Here is a 17,542-nt window from a genome sequence, read left to right as displayed (position 1 = left end):
CACACACACACACACACACACACACACACACACACACACACACACACACACAGACTATTATACAATTTATAGAAGCACACTCACATCACAGTGAGTGCCCAGATTCTGACATGCAAACGGTCATGTCACTGTCACATGACCGGCACTTGGTTGCTATAATGACATGAACACGTCCGTCAGAAGTGGGGTGAAGTACCCCACTGCTCCATCTCTGCATCCAGCGGGAGGTCCAACCACATGTGGCAGAGGAACATGGAGCTTCATTATTCTCCTCACCACACACACAAGCACAAACACACGCACACATGTACACACACACACACACACGCACACGCACACAAACACACATCAGCATTATGTTACAGCCATAATACCCAGAATGCACTTTTACTGTGACTAGGTTCAGATTAGCAACAATCTGTAAAGGAAATTGAAGGTAACTGTATCTCACTGTGGGCAAGCTGGTCTTAAAAAATATTACACACAGTGTTTTCCAGGAAATAGACAAGCATGTAGTCCCTCAGTGGAAATGGAAAACATTTCCCAAACTAAACCCTTTCACTTCTTTGCTTGATTACCATCTCCTTTATCTACAGGATTTCAACATGTCATGTCTTAACTACAACATATTGTTATTTTATGCACTTCAAGTTTGAGTTGCATAAATGGACAGAGAGCTGTGTAGTGAAAATGTCCAAATGTGATCTGTTTTTTTTTTATGGTTTCTGAACAGATTCATGGATATTCTACAATGGACATCAGAGATATTGTTGCACTGATTTAACAGTGTGACTCTGAGAACAAGAAGAGCATCAGTTGGGATCAAAGGTATTCAGCAGACTTTACCTTTCCTATGAAAAGCTTTGTTCCTTCATAAACGCAGCAGTTCAATAATAAGTAGCCTTTGCTAAGCTTTGTTATTGCTACATAGCTAATGCCACCATTAACAGTCTTGCAGAGAGCTTCAGCCATCTTTGTGTTTACAATACAAGGTTATATGTATATTATAAGGTTATAATACGTCCTGTGAACAGCAACTTCCTCGGGGCAGACTGGACCCTGGGGTGACTATTGGTAAGTTACAAGACGGTCCAACTGGACAGGTGATAGAAATAAAAGCAAAACAAGAGTGTTTCTTCCCACCTCTGTTGGTGAGAAAAGGAAGGAAGTTTGATGCTGAACTCACAACTTTTCTTCTGGACTGGTAAGTAAACAGCTGCTAATGCTTACGTTAGCTATGAAGCAATAGCAAAACTTACAAATAGCTTCTTTTAAGCCAACATCATATACCTTAGGTTGAACATAAATCTACAAAAACACCACCATAGCATCACTGGTAATAATGTTTTGTCTAAAATAAGGACTAATCCATGTTTATTCTTTTCAGCAAAGCTCTCCCTGAATTCGTGAACATGTGACCAGAATGCCTCCTCCTGCCCACTCACTGCGGCTTTGTCGAGCTACTGCCTGTGTTTGACTCAGCCTGAACCCACAGGTCAGCCTCATTCAGTCAGACTGTTTGTTTAGAGAAAAGCCAAAACCCTATAATAATGTGTTTGGGATGTTTAGGCCCACGCTTCAGCGGCCTTTTCCTCGGACCACTGTCATTGACGTCACCGGTGGACCGTCGGAAGTGGAGAAATGCTCAGCGGCAAAGTCAACAACAACAAGCAGCAGCAGCACCAGTGACCGCGACCAGAGCGCCGTGCAGTTGGCAGTGAAGTGGATGGTGGGGGTCTGGTTTGGCTCTGGATCACTCAGATACCTGTCATAGCAGGCTCAAGTGGACCTGGGCTTGTCTGCACGCACAGAGTGCTCAGTGAACAGCAGGCTTGCAGGCCTCACACACACATACAGTCACACACTGTCGCGTACTTACTGACCTTTACAGGTTTTGCCATCTGGCTGCAGGGTGAATCCCACGGGACAGCTGCAGCGCACCCCTGTGGCCGTGTCCTTACACGTCCTGTCACAGCCGCCATTGTTCACAGCGCAGGTCTCTGCAGACGGCAGCATAGAGATGGAGAAAGAGAAAGGGGGGGAGGGGGGGGGGGTGTTAACATGTGACCCCTGCTTCTGAAATATCATGAAAGAGAAACTACAGACACTGAAGGTGATGTGGGTTGAGACAAAGCTTCATGCACAATCAAACAACAGCACACTAGAATATAATGTATTCTTGTGTTTTTTTCATGGAGCTTTGTCAACACACAGATGAGGAAAGTACATCACAACACCCCAGTTTTCATGAGTAGAGACAGTTTCATACAGAGATAAATACGATGTTCATACACACAGAAAGTCACAGTCAGGATCTGTTTATCATTGACAGCAGTGTTTCAATACAACAAGACAAAAACACATGACACTGTGCTGATAAAGGAGGGTGAAGAACTCTTTGGCCCAGAGGTCGGTCCTGTTTCCAAAAGTGACAAGAAATCAGTTAACACAAATAAGAGGTGGGGTTAAGGTAAGTAGATAGAAAAATAAAGTTAGTGCAAGGTGCTGTAAGTCTAGAACACCGCTGGCAGGACCGGTGTGTATATTTTCCTCCAGAAAAATGTTCTTGTATGTGGCACAGATAAGGTTTGCTCAGACTTGTGAATATTGCCTGAGCTGATCCCAAAACAAACACAAGCTCATGGTAACTCTAGCTCACCTGCTCAGCCGCTGTTGCTTTAGCAAAGCTCAGCACACACTTTCCTGATGGACCTCGAGAAGTGCTGAAGAGGTTGAAATCTGATATTGACTCATGTTTGTTGAAAGGGATTTAATAAATCTACACGGAACAAGGACGTTTCATTTAGTAACTGTTCTGCTTTTGGTGGGTTTGACTTCCAAAAAAAACCCTACATATTGCTGTTGTGTGAATGAGTGCATGAATTAAAGATCCATATAGTATAAAGGTAGATGTCCATGTGTTGTTTGATTATAAAGCAGGTCTATGTTCTTTATTAATGCTGTGAAAGTATCAAAGCCTCAGTCCACAGAGAAATGCACACAGCCTGTATTCAGAAACTGAGCCTTAAAACCAGCCGTCAGGACTTCTGGAACTTTGTGATGTCACAATAAAGCAGTCACCACTCTCAGCTGGAGCCCAAACCCTGCCCATCTGGACCCACCATGCAACCTTGCAGGATTTGGTTTACCTGAAATCTGCTATATTTTCATTAGATCATTCAGAAAACAGTCACGACCTGTTGTTGCTAGAGTTCAAAAGAGGGACCTGAGAGAGGACAGGTAATGTAAAAGTACACTGAGATGGTTTTTGGGTCTTAAAACCACAAATATATCTTCTTATGGATCAACTCTTTTAAAACTTGTAAAATATGGACCTTTAAGACATTTCTATTTATACATGGCCACTGGTCAAATTCAAAACAAAACATTATCAAATTTATTTTCCTTAGTAATTCCTAAAAAGTCACATGCTAGATTTCAAAGGCTTTTGCTGGACAACAGCAACATGTAAATCAGGGATGTTCCTCTTCTTTCTGGCATATTTTCCCTATTTAATTAGAATGCCAGCAGATTGTGTGTCTGAGTGAAGGGGGAAATAGGAAAAGCCTTTTCAGGCAGGCAAACACATTCACATCTAGAGCTGGAGACATTAGCATAATGCCCTTTTAGAATGCAGAGTCACAAACACATCAGAGCCATGATGGCCGGAGCTTTCTATCAGGAAACAGGAAGGTATTTGTACATTTGTTTGTGTTCCCTCATGCAGCTCCAAACAACATCAATCTCATGGCTTCTCTCTGTTTTCTGGCTTGCATTTGTTCCTCGCTGTGTTTATCCGTCAAAGCTCTGTGTTCGTCATTCGCAGTCCTTTTCGTGTCTAGCTCTCTGTTTGGAGAAGCTCTGTGGACAGATAGCTAAATTCTTCCAAATTCTTTCAAATGGAGAACGGGGGCAGGAGGTTTCTCAAATGCTATGTTGTAGTGTTCCCTGGAAGGAGAGACACTCCATCATCCAGGCAGCCTGTCTGATTGGCCCTGTAGGGTATGACAGCAGAACCACGTCCCCTCTGCACGCCCCGACTTGGGTCACCTGCACAGGTGTATACAGAAGGTGAGTGTGAGTGTTGAAGGTGTGGGTGCATGTGAGCAGGCTCAGTGCGTGCAGGGGTGGTGTTTATGGGTCAGAGTGATTTATACTGAGTACAGTGGGCCCTATCATTAGCTGAGGGTGAGTACAGTCCTGCTCACAGCTCTTCTTTCTCCAGGCCACATCCAGCCCCGGGGCCTGCAGGCTGGGGGCGGGAACACAGACCGACCGCCGGCCGTGATTGATGTGCTGGACAAGCTCAACATACCCCCTCACCCCCTCATGATGACTGGAAGCACCAGGTTTTGTGCTGTTTGTTGAATGTTTAATCGGTTTTCTTTGATATATTTTTATGAATCAAATCTGATCAAATATTCAGTGGTGAATAACAACATACATATTTACTTGACTATTTCTAATTACTACTTTATATTCCACTATATTTCAGAGGGAAACATTGGACTTTCTACTCCACTACATTTATCTGACAGCTTTACTTACTATTTACTTTTAAGATACAACACACCATGGGCGGAGCCAGACATTGTAAAGATTCGGGGCTTAGCATCAGGTCTGAAAGCTCCGCTTGTTGTTAGGTGACCTAAAGATGGCGATATTTCCCTAGTAGATAAAAGAGCTCCATTGATTTGCTGGTCCAGTCAAAGAGACTGAGATGAAATGACACCAAGTTGAAGTTGTGTTGTAAACTTTATTAAAAAAATTCCGGGCCTTTACTGCTTTGTGTTTCTTCTTCTTTCCTCTCTCATTGATAACCTGACGACCCCTCAGATTGATCCATGTCCCTGTTTATAAAACTGTATATGAACCTGCAACAACTACAACAGTGACATGCTGCTCACACACTGACATATATAATCATACATCAGTCAGAGGAACCAAATCAGGACTTTTACTTTAACACTACATTTTGCTGTTGATACTTATTGAAGTATTTTTACATTGACCTGAATATTTGTTCCACCACTGAAAATTTTATATGGCCACACTTTGAAATTTATGATGACACTTACCTTAGTTAACAGAGAAATGCATATATGCATGAAATGCATATATGCAGAAATGCATATATAAATGTATATAATTATATATATATATATTTATATATATCCCCTGTAAAACCACATCTTGTCTTCTGTATTGGACAGTTTAACTAAACTAGATGTAATTTGTGATCTTTTTTTTACTCCTGCTGTCAGTCTTTATGTTGATCTGAGATACAGTAACCAACTGTAGCTTCATATGTCACAGAGACAGCTGTATGAGTGGTATCGATCTACTCATAATTCCCAAAATCCTGAACTACTTTTTCACTGAAAAACAAACTGTCTGTTCACTATTGTGCTCATTGTGGAGTGGAACTCTTCTGTTGTTAGTGTTACTAATGACAGCCCATTAGGACTGTACCTATATGGTAAAGACTAGTTGTTGATAAAAAAAGGATAAAAAAACACATTTCTTTAATATATTCATGACATGATGCACAATTTTAAGAGGATTTAAATCTGAACAAGCAGCTGAATGAGGAGGGCAGTAAGTGTACAAATGGAAATGCTGATGTCTGCAAACCGCTCTCTGTGAGAGGAGGACACATGTTCTATTGATTAAAGCTGATGTGCACTGTGTTAGCGTCTGCACTGTTAGAAAAAGGTGTGAGGGGCAAGATCAACTTGCCCACTGCACCATGATAGGCACCTACAACAGCTGCCAGTCATCACAGCTCTGGCCTGTAATCACTCTATGTGGATTCACCTACACACACACCTACACACACACCTACACACACACACACACACACACACACACACACACACACACACACCTCAATTTAGCTCCATCTGTCCTGAGGTGATGGTTTATTTTGACTTCAGGGCCACAGCTACTGCACACTACCCAGTTTCTGTTTTGACACTTGACCCGGCTCCTGATTTAGCTTTTCACTCAATATCACCATCACAGTCTCTCAGTATGACCCATGCTCCCTCCTCTCCTCTTCTCTGCCCTCTCTTTCCTTTCCTTTCTCTGCGGCGCCTTTTCATTAGAGCCTCAGCTGCAGCTCCATTTGTCTTGACCTGCGTGTTGTCTCTGCTGTGGCAGCAGTGGGGGCAGAGACGGGAACGCCACATGTCAGAGGAAGCAGACAAACTGATAGCAGTGTCAAATCTAACATACTGATGCTGCTCAGGCCGTGCCAGTGCAGCACTAAGGTGGCCCCTGTGCTCTCAGCAACCACATGCATGCACACGTGTCTCTTCACGGTGGAGCCACATATATGTGCATGTGTCGGCTGACTCCAATATCAGCTGTTTAATAGGTAAAGGGATAATGTTTCTATCTGTGCAATCAGAAACCTGGAGGCAGTTACAGTACGTTGAAATAAAAGCCTTTCCAAACTTAGACCAGGTCTAAGTCTGACATGTCACTAACTACTGTTGCTGTGAGTGATCTGTATCTCATTGTGGAGAGATGAATAACTTTAATCCCTGCTGGGAGGTTTTTCCTATGTAATCCCAGTGGGGTAGACATGACAACCCACTTCAGGTTACAAGTGGGACGCCATCAGGAAAGGTGACACGTTCAACAGGAGGTGAAGCAGGGTTTAGCCAGTGAGGAGAAATCAAATATTTAGTTACAAGGTTGTTGAGGGAGGAGAGAGGAAAACAGAGAGGTAGAGGAGGGACAAGGGAGCATCCTTAAAACCAAACTCTCCACTCTTCCTCCAAGCCACACTGGCCAGAACCAACTGAAATGAAACTTGTACAAGTATGGAACATGGTTTAATACACTACAGTATAGCACATTGGTTTGGAGGAGATTTCTGATGTACCTCTGTTGTAGAAATAAAAGAAAGGTTAAATTCAGAGGACAGCAGAGGAGGAAAGTGAATTGCCCTTTAATGATGTGAAAGTCTGACTGACCGAGTCGGAGCAAAAACATTTGGTAATTCATGGAAAGACGTTTTTAAAGGTCCAAGAGTAGGAAGCAGCGGGTGAAGTCCTTCAGAATCCAAACCATGACGTTCTCGTTTTCATTAGTAGCTATCACTTGGCTTTTATAGTAGGAGTAAAATACCTAACGATGGACTTTAAGTGATTGTTCAGGTTATTAGACGTGGGGTTGTGTGAGGTACTGATCTATCTTCAGTGTGTTACCTGCAGTAGATCCAGATCAGAGAAGCAGCAGGAGCAGAGGTACAGAAGCTGAGTGATGAGCTGCTGTGGACGGGGTCAGCAGAGAAACATGTTTTAGACACTTTAAAAAATACACAGAAAAAAAACTAAGATCAATCATGTCTCTATATTTTCATATAATATTTTCACACTTTATCTGCTGTCAAACAGACCTTTACTTTGGAACTACAGTTTATGAACTGTTGAATTACCATATTCCTACGCACAAGCCCTGCAGAATAATACAGTGCATGTAATAGTTGTGCTTGTGTGTAGGAATACAGTAGTTTAGCGGTTCACAAACTGTAGTTCCAAAGTAAAGGTCTGTTTGACGTCAGATAAAATGTGAAAATATTCAAAATAAAAAGACACTTTGGCTGAGTTTTCTTTCTGTATGTATTTTTTACAGTGACTAAAAGATGTTTTTTCTGATGATCCCGTCCACAGCAGCTCATCACTCAGCTTCTGTACCTCTGCTCCTGCTGCTTCTCTGATCTGGATCTACTGCAGGTAACACACTGACAATAGATCAGTACCTCACACAACCCCACGTCACATAACCCCAACTATCACTTTAAAGAAGGAATCTCTGAGATCTCAGTTTTGTAATCTTGGGTGACACCTATGGTGAACTGCACCTTTTTGAACCACACATCACTAACTTTGTGTTCATATCAGACACCGGATTCAATGCAATGCGAATTCTACATAATTTCATCAGTGGGTCACAGGCTCAGTCACCATTGTGTTACTTCATTCAGTGATGCTGACACTTATTCAAATGAAAATCTTCAAGATTTCCACTTCAAAAACAGACTGGATTCAGTTTGACCAGTGGCTCTTAAAAGATGGTCCAAGTGAATAGACACTGATGTACAGTAATAAAAGACACATCTGATGATAGAAATCTCTACTGTGTCACTTGAAGTCTTCAATACGAAAAACTAAAACCAAACCAAACATCTATTTGGTCAAAGCTCTGTCCGGTGTGCTGACCTTAACCTTGATACCTCAAGCTTGAACAAAGGATTCACAGGGATGTGAGACCATCGGACATCATAGGACTGGTGTTTCTTTTGTCGCCTTTACTGCAGCTACTACAGGAGATAGGTTTTGAGAATATTTTCCCAAATATTCTTGGTGCAAGTCGGGTTTCTGACCATTTTCAGGGTTTTTTCTTTGCTAGTAAGTTATAGGTAATCAAAAATAAGGGGACTGGAACACAAAGCATTTGGAGTAAGGTATAACTGGAAAAGTAAAAGTTAGTTAATGAGAAAACCTTAGAGCCATCCAGAAGTTTCAGTGGGTAAAGTTGGGGAGGAAGGGTTTAAAGGAAAACAGCGACCTCTTCTACTCCTTTTTCATCACGTCAGATACAGTTGTAACAGAACTGTGACTGTGGGAGTAGACACAGTGGGCACCAAAGGTTTACAAAAAAAAAAAAAACAGAGAGAGAGGAGGACAAGGAGGAACGGAGAGGAGTCGGGGATACAAGCACAAGCGCCATGGCAACACATAGAAAGAGGAAGAAAAGAGTTACCCATAAGTAGCCGCCGTTTCACCCGCTTGTCCACATCAGCTACTGACGTGGCATTGAACTCAGAGCTCTCAATTGCAGCCTCATCTTTCTCTAAAACACAAGTGACAAGGGGACAAACAGTGAGCAGCAGGTTAATGAGAAGCCCAAATGACCAGACCTTCAGCCCCTCTTGGCGTTTGAGCAAAAAACCAAAGCCAAGAAGCAAGAAGCGATGAAGAAGCGCCAAAATCCCTGTTAGAGTGTTAATCCCCAAACAATTGATAAATCCCCCAGAAGAAATAAAAAAAAATAAAATAAATAAATGAGAATGATCAGTATCAGTGTGTAGCTTACAAAATGAAGCAGTTGGTAGGCAAGTAGGTAGGTAGGGAAGGAGAGGGGGGAAGGTTCAGGGCTCACATATGAAGAAAGTAAAAAAAATGATAGAGGTGTGGGGTTTGGGGATGGAACGGGGGTGAACGTTTTGGGGGATTTTAGTTCTGATGTTGACGCTGTTGTTGTCGCTGATGGATTTTCTGTCTTCCATATCAAACAGCCGTGCTTTGTCAGCAATGATTTCCTCGCGTTAGGATGGAAGAGGAGGGCAAGAGAGGAGAGGGAGGGGAGGATACATGTCCAACATTTCCAAGACAATAATGACGAGGAGGAGGAGGAAGAGCGGGTGCAGGGGAGGAAGACTAGGCGTGAGGTCAAACAGCTGAGTTGGGAGAACAGAGAACAGAGTGATGACGAAGATGACTGAGAGGAAAATGATGAACAGAGGAGAAGAGGATAAAGAAACAGAGAGAGAAAGGGAGGGAAAAAGACAAACTCAGTCCCATCATGGCCAACAGTGGGAGGGGTATGAGGGAGGGAGGGGTGCACACACTGAGGAATGGGGAAGTGTAGGGAGGACATGCAGAGAAATAAAAAGCGGGGGGGGGGGTTGTCTGGGGGCAGCGCTGGTTGCCTGTTTGTCTATGGAACACAATCACATCACTGGCTTTAACAGTCAACGCTGGAAAAACCACATTCCCAAAGCTGGGCAGGGGAGGTGGGTGGAGGGGAGGAGGAGGGGGGGTAGGGGTGGTAGGGGGGGGGTGATGGTTGTAGAAGGGGGCGAGATGGCTGTTAGGATGGTGTATGTGTGCTGTGGTGGTGGGGATAGCGGGTTTGGTGATGGGGCTGGGAGAGGGAAACTGCCTTTCTCTGGTCTGAGTCATTACAGCCTGAATGAGAGTCTCTCTGTGAATGGATGCTGTAGGACTGGCTTGATCGGCTACACACTCTCTGGGGCTCGCGCTCTGATCGTCTGACGCGCGCGCTCGGGGCCGGCTCGCGGGAGTGGGGGGGTGGATATTGGGGTAATTAACATCCATTCCATTCCCCTACCCCGTCCCTCCACCATTTTTCTCTCTCTCCTCTCATGTGCTTCATGGACAAAGTGGAGGACTCTCTGAAGGACACTCAGGGATGAATGGAGGCTTTCTGGTGAAATGTGGCCGTGTGAATGTGTGTGTGTGAAATTGTTGAGTCGAGAGCCTGTGCATACCAGTTTGTGCACTTTAGAGCATCTGCCTGCTCGAGCGTGTGAAAAAATCTGTCATAGAGGGAGATAAAATGTGTGTGTGTGAGACAGAGAGAGGTGGACGCGTGAGACAGGTTGAGAAGAGGTGGGAAGAGAGGAGTCCCAGCCATTCACTCCTAAAGAGTCTATGGGACGAAACAGCGGTCGGAGGCCCACAGAGAGGGGAGTGTTTTAGAGAGCCAGACCTACACAGGATGACGGGCAGGGGGGGGTTAAACCACTCTACACTACTACAGCTAGGAGGAGAATGGTAAAATGCACTGGGAGGACACAGAAGGACCAGGGTTGGCAAAAACAACAACAGCAATAAAAATGTTCTTCAATTCAAAAAAGAAAAATGAAAGTAAAAAAAAGAAAACAGATAAAGGAAACCGTACAAATGCAGTGCAGGCTCTCCCATGCAGCAGGGCAGGCAGACGAGCAGACAGACAGAAGGACTGGTGTGGCAGACAGGTGGACGACGTGTGAGAGGACACATGCAGCAGGAGGGCAAGTTATGAGAGTGAAGGAGGTCGAGCAGTGAGAGTCCCTGCCTCTCTATCAGGGTGTGTGGCACAAGGACAGAGGTGGTGGGTGGGGATGATGAGGCATGGAGGTCATTTTGGTGTAGGTGGGTTTTTGGTTTTGGCGAGCTGGTTGCGTTTTGTCTGGGTGCTGTGAGGAGGATGAGGATGAGGAGGTAGTGAGAGAGCTGGAGGAGGAGGAGGAGGAGGAGGAGGAGGAGGACGTTAGGTTTGCTTTCGTGGGAACTTCACCTAAGATCAGGCTGCAATTGAGATGTCTGCTTTTAACCCCCACCCGCCCAACCCCACCCGAAACACACACACACACACACCCACACACACAATCACTCGTTCCTCTTGTGCACTGAGGATTGTTTCTTATTTCCACCTGATTTGGTTTTAACATTGATGCTCAGACAAGACAGGCAATCAGGTACTATCACCAGAAAGCAGGAAGAGGAGGAGGGAGGAGGAAGGGGGAGCAGAGGGGCAGCACTATATAGAAAGGGTAAGAAGGGGTTGGGGGGCATTAAAGGTTGGCCCACAGAGCAGCTGGGAGTCTTGGACCACAGACACAGGGGTCCTTTCTCTCGCCAAGAGAGACGGAGAGAGAGAGAGACAGAGAGAGAGAGAGAGGACACGAGACATTAGGAAAAGAGGGAGAGTTCCCGCTCGCTAGCATTCGATTTCCTCTTCACAGCTTTTTCTTGATGGCATGTTTCGCTTCTTCAAAGCAGCTGAAAAGAAAAAGGTTATCACCAGTGAAAACCTGGAGCTGCTGGACAGCAGGTCAGCAGTCTGCTCCAGAGAGGGAGGGAGGGAGGGAGGGAGGTGTTTCCAGTGTTCCAATACACATCAACATGACATCAGATAACTGTGTGTCAGTGTGTGTGATCAACAGCACTGACATCATGTCTGTCATTTCACAGTTAGTTCACATTAGCTGGGCAGGTGGTTATAATCTCACCAGGAAACATGTAACAACATGTTAACTCACACTTCAACATGGAAAACTTCATGTTTTTATTTGGTTCCTTCAGATTTACAGTGGCCAATTACAAATGAACCAGAACCTGTAAACAAAAGTCACATGGACTCCCGCTCAGCTCATTAAGTAGACAAGGATTTGGTGACCTGTCGTCCTGCCAGGTTACAGATTGGCAGCAGAGCCAAAACACACTGAATCCAAATTCTGAACTAAGTGATTGCTGCTTCAGGGATTTCTACTGGAATGAACTGTTGTGATCGCTAGCTAAATAAGACGTCTGTCCACACTGTGGTTTGGTCTGACTTCATTATGTTATGCTAAACTCTCTGAGTCTGAGAAACTGCTGGTTATTCTGGGAACTTCACTGCAATGGATTTGGATGGAGACCTTCCTTTTTTAAGTGTTTTAGTGCCACCTGAATCCAAAGGCCACACCAAACTGAAGAAGAGCTGTTCCTTCACACTTCTTACATACAGTGGAGTAGACCCACATCTTAGAGATGTTGTATTGTTGCACCAGCATTTTACACACGCCAGAATAACCAGATTCTAGGGCTGCCCCCAGCCAAAGATTTTCCTGGTCAGTAGTTGTTAGTTCAAGCCATCAGTCAACTAATCATCACATGTTTATCATATCAATTTAAATAGTTACATTTGTGTTATTGACGGGCATTAGAAAATGGTTTGAGTCCAGAGACAGATTTTTAGTGGTAGAAGTAACACTGAGGTACATTATAAAGAAATACAAAACTGTAATAATGAGCCTTTAGAATATAAATCTTTAGGATGGAAAGAATTACTTTTTATATCAGGCTGCAACAGGACAAAGTCATGGAAATATGGGAAAGATGGATAAGGTACATAACACCTGTGTGTCCATCATTTGTATAATGTCTTTTTTCCCCCAAATGTCTTCTTTTTCTTGTATTTCTTGTATTTACTTATTTATTTTTTTGTACTTTATTTCATTTTTTTTCTTCTTGTTGGATGCCTGCAATTTAATTTGCTTCACTGGTCCCAAATAATTTAATTATTATCTATTTTGAATTATTGGATTCATTATTTTTGTTTGTAACTGAGTTTCATAGAAAGCTTTAAATCGATCATGAGGTAATACAATAATAAAAGAATATACATTTCATAAGCACACACATGAAGAAAGCTACTAACAACACCAGCAAAAGTGTTAATGATCCTGGATGTGTTGGAGCAACCAGCAAGAGTGTAAAGAGTGCGCGGCCATGCTAAGTGGCTAACGTTAGCCTACTTACATGTTTGACCTGCTGGAGCACATATTAACACATTGCTAGCAGGTAGGGAGAGACTAACTGAGCCAGTGAAGAAGAAAAAATACTACTTTCAATCACAATGGCTAACGCAGCACTGTCATGTCACATTTTAACTTGCGCACTTTCAAAAAAGGACTCCGGACTGCAACTATTGAGCCCTGAAAATGTTGGTTTACTCAACTCCACAACATGCCTTATCTTTTCATGGAAGGCTGTATCCTCCATCCCACTGTGTAAACTCCAACTGCTGTCAGTGGAAGTGCTGATGATGGAAGGGGCTGTGTTTAGAGCAGAAACTCACTAACTAGTCTAAACTGGATTAAGTACTCATCTTGTTTTTTTTTTAATCCAGATGTGTTTATCTTTTTATTTTTAGCTATAAAAACATTACTGAGGTCCAGAACTCAGTGACCTCATAGCTGGCTACAGGCATGGTTGTTTCAAAATTTGAGGCAGTGGGTCCCCTTAGAGTTGAGTTATTATTTCATTACTAAAAATGCCCAGTTGGTGAACCCAAGACTCTCAGTTACATTACTGTCTAATAACCACAGGGACCAGCTGTGTAACCGATGTCTGTCTGTGACTGAATGACTGACTGAGTGACAGAGAGTCGCAACTTCCTGTGGAGTTTGATTTTTTTCTTTTTCCCTGTGACCAACAGCCAATCAAAACCTGGTCTAAGGCTGGCTGTTAGGGGGCAGGCCTATGAGATCCACTATAGTGCTAACACATTAGTTGTTATTAACAGAGCTGACTCTTGCGATTACCTGAGCTCTGAACATAATAGATTTTTTTAATAAATTGTGCACACAATTTATTAACTCATTCCCTCAAATTTTTTCAACATTTTCCCAGAGATAACAAGATTAAAGTGTTTCATCTACATACATCGACATAAAACTGTTAAACCCACTTTGTTTATTATGTACTGCTTCACACAGAAACATGTGTAGCTTTCAGTCAAAGGAAAACAGTGTAGCATAAAACCTGTGTGAGAAAGAGTTGAGGTGCTAAATCCCCTTAGTCTGATTAAACAAATTCAATTATGAGAGGTCATTTCAGTTCACACTTCTATAGTAACTGAATGAGAGAATTTTAGGGAATAAAATCGAGTAATTTGAAGACACTAGTTTGATTAATTTGACAATATAATTTAAAGAAATTGGGGGTATGGATGATTATCATATCAATCAGAACATAAAACATTTTTAATGAGACAATATTTTTTCTGCACAATCATTATTAATTCAAGGGTACAAATTACACATTTGTGTGCACAAATTATCAGTATATTAATACCTGTATGCTCCACAGAGTTATGAACAACTCCACTTACCTGGATCACCTGATTCATCCTCTACTGATGAGACAAACAACAAGATGACAAATATAACCGGTTTAAGCCCGCGGTTATTACTGGAAATCAAAGAGTAATTCAACAGTAAACAGTAATTACTGTCATTAGCCAGTCAACACTGGTCTCCATATCCTTTATGGCGACAGAATTAACCTCTCAAGTGTGTGTGTTCATCAGCAACCATTAACATGAAAGGTGAGTGATGATACAACAGTTTTCAAACATTAGGTTCTGACTCTAACAGTAAAGTTTACACTGACAAAACATTCGTCCGGTGACTTATTGTATATCCATTCATTACTTTACCAATGTTAGGCCTACGCTAACAACACATTGAATAAGTAAAAGTTTTTTCTCTTTTTTCTGACTGTTAATTATAGCACCATTTCATGGGAAGTATTAGTACATCATTTCCAGTTTCACATCTCTGCCTCATTCCAGCTCGCAGCAAACTGAGCAAAGACATAAGGTAGCAGATAATGATGAATAGGCCACACCAAAATACACCATTCAATATGTCACCTCAGATCTATAGATTATCTACAAAGATTTTTGATGATTGCACAAATCGTTGATAAATTACGGCCAATTTCCTGCTAAGCCCCTTGTGAAGTTGATAGGTCAATATCTTTAAAACTAAATAAGAAATCAACAAACTTTTAACACTTTTGATGAGTTTGGTCCAATGCTGATCTAGAGAAAATTTGATAGAAATTAGACCTATGGTAAAGAAATGTCAAAAAGTGTTTTTCAAAAATTTCAACATGGTGGAAAAACCATCATGGCTGACTCTTATGGTCCAAGAGCCTTGTTATAGAGCACATGGAGCTAGACCTGTGTGACCAACTTCAAGTCAACCAGACATTCTGACATATCGTCAGAGTGGATGGACTGATTGTGCTTAAGTGCTGTTTGACATATCATAGAACAGATGTTACAGTCAAACAGCTGTGACAGCTTCAGGGTCTGTGTGGGAGCCATCATGGCCTTCACTTACCGATGCAGGTCTTGCTGTCTGAGTGCAGGGCGTATTTCTGATGGCAGCCACACACTGGTCCCGTGTCTGTGTCGTCACATGTGTGCTGACAACCCCCATTTCCATAGTTACACGTCACTAAAGAAAACAAAACATTTAAGTCTTACTCCTGGTTTGTACAGTATGTTTAACACAAGGCTCCAGATGTTTCTATTACCGACTAATTATTTAGCTACTATAATGACATAGGAAGACGGAAGTCACAGAGGGAAATTTAAAATGTCGAATTTGATATAGGGCTTGACTTGACAGGTAGGTCATAAAAAGATGAAGAGAGAGGAAGGGGGAGGAGAAAAGACAGAGTGAGAGATGATGATTTGGAGTACCAGAAAAACGAGAAAATCAACCGTCTCCTAGAAATTACATTTCTATAAAACTAAAGTGCAACAGCAAATATGTTTGGTAGTAAACGTGATCTACAGCTGGATTATGTTCAGAGGTGAATGAAGCACTTCATTTAATAACAGCAGCAGAGTCATGACCAGGTGGTTTGGGTGAGAAGAGGATGAGCAAAGTTCACCACCATCACACCAGAGACCAGGTTCACATCCACAGTCCTGCCTGTGCTTTAGACAACAAAAGCTCTTTGGTTGAGGTCATGTATTTGACAAATCTCTAATATGTAATGTAAAATGTTCACAGACATATAGTTTCCACTAAAATATCTAACCTTGCTGCACAATATCCTACAATCTCCACTTGGTAAAAAACAGTTTCATGAACACTCACAGATCCTAGTTCAATGATTTCAGGACGCAAAGACAGGTAGGTGCAATGCAATGTGAACACACTTATGCACTCAAAACAGCAGGTATGCAAATAGATGGATGCGAATTGAGAAACAGGAAGTGACGAAATACACAAGGCAGAGCGAGGCAAGCAATCACCAAGGTGGCTGTTAATAAATGTAGCGCTTCGTTTATTCAAAAGATGCACTGCACTCAAACATAAACCAGCTGGATATTAGGTTCAGTACAGAATGGATTTGCTGTTGCAGTTTAGTTCAATAGAAATGTAGTTTCTGGTAGACTTGGTTGAAGCAGTGATAGGTTTTAACACTCCTTAAAATTTAGAGTTTAGCACAATAAACACTCACTATGAGAGACAGTTGAGATACTAATTTGCCTTCACATTTGTCGAAGAGGGAAAGTAAGCATAATGACGTTTTTGGAGCTTTTATAGACGTTGTAGTTCCCTGACCTGGGAACTTTGTATTATTTGGTAACTCTAAGATAGAAAAGAAGAGAAGAGAGAGAGGAAAAGGAAGGAGAGAGGTGAGATGGAAAGAGACAGAGAGGACATAACAGACATAACTGTCGTCTCTTTCATCACTGGTTTACTACCGTCCTGCGCTGCCATGCTCAACAGGCCGGCATAGCACTGAGTCCCTCGCTGCTAATGAAATATTACCAGAGCGGGGTGGGTTGGGGGTGGGGGGCATTGGAGCCTTTCACAGTCTGTACACTCTCCCTGTCTGAGAGGAGAATAAGATATGTTGCCAAACAAAGTGTAACTAAAAGCTTATTTTTCCCTCTCAAAGACAGCAGCCCTAAATTCCATGGCTGCAGGCGCTCAATATGAGGAGTGAAACAGGGATGGAGTGGTGAGGTGGAGGGGGGGTTGGGGGGTTGGAGACATGAATTCTCTCTACTGAATCCTTCAGCACCTTCAGCAGGGTCTGAAACGCCTCACTGATTTTGGAATTAAATGTCCACCCTCGTGTTTTATCGCTGAAGGCCCACTGGAACTTGTCCATCATTGCTATTACAGATGTTTATCACAGGAACAGTTTAGATCCTTCATCACAACAGTAACTCAATAAAACCCAGTCTATAAAACACAGTGTTAATACTCTGCTGCCAGCTGTGAAATCATGTGACCAGTCAGAAAGCAACACATCCACATTTAATGGTAATAAATCAGAGACTAAAAGTTGTTCTAAGAACACAGTCAATTGCCAGTGTGTGTGTGTGTGTGTGTGTGTGTGTCAGTGTGGGGATGAGGGGCCACACTCAGGCCAGCTGTGGT

At 42.7% G+C, this 17,542-nt stretch overlaps 1 protein-coding gene across 2 annotated transcripts in view; it reads right to left on the bottom strand.

Annotated features, from left to right (window-relative positions):
* Positions 1-17,542, bottom strand: part of scube1 (signal peptide, CUB domain and EGF like domain containing 1) — a 110,789-nt gene that overhangs the window by 31,552 nt on the left and 61,695 nt on the right. The window contains exons 6-8 of one of the 2 annotated variants that reach the window (XM_022749210.1): positions 15,476-15,592; positions 8,776-8,865; positions 1,884-2,000 (exon numbers count right to left, since the gene is read on the bottom strand). In XM_022749210.1, coding sequence (XP_022604931.1) covers positions 1,884-2,000; positions 8,776-8,865; positions 15,476-15,592 — 324 coding nt within the window. The remainder of the gene's footprint in view (positions 1-1,883; positions 2,001-8,775; positions 8,866-15,475; positions 15,593-17,542) is intronic. The other variant, XM_022749211.1, reaches the window with a different exon arrangement.

Source organism: Seriola dumerili, unplaced genomic scaffold, assembly GCF_002260705.1.
Source record: "Seriola dumerili isolate Sdu_G_001 unplaced genomic scaffold, Sdu_1.0 BDQW01000138.1, whole genome shotgun sequence".
Classification (NCBI taxonomy): Eukaryota; Metazoa; Chordata; class Actinopteri; order Carangiformes; family Carangidae; genus Seriola; species Seriola dumerili.
Note: the sequence above shows the minus strand (reverse complement) of the source record. Positions and strands in the feature narration are given on the sequence as shown.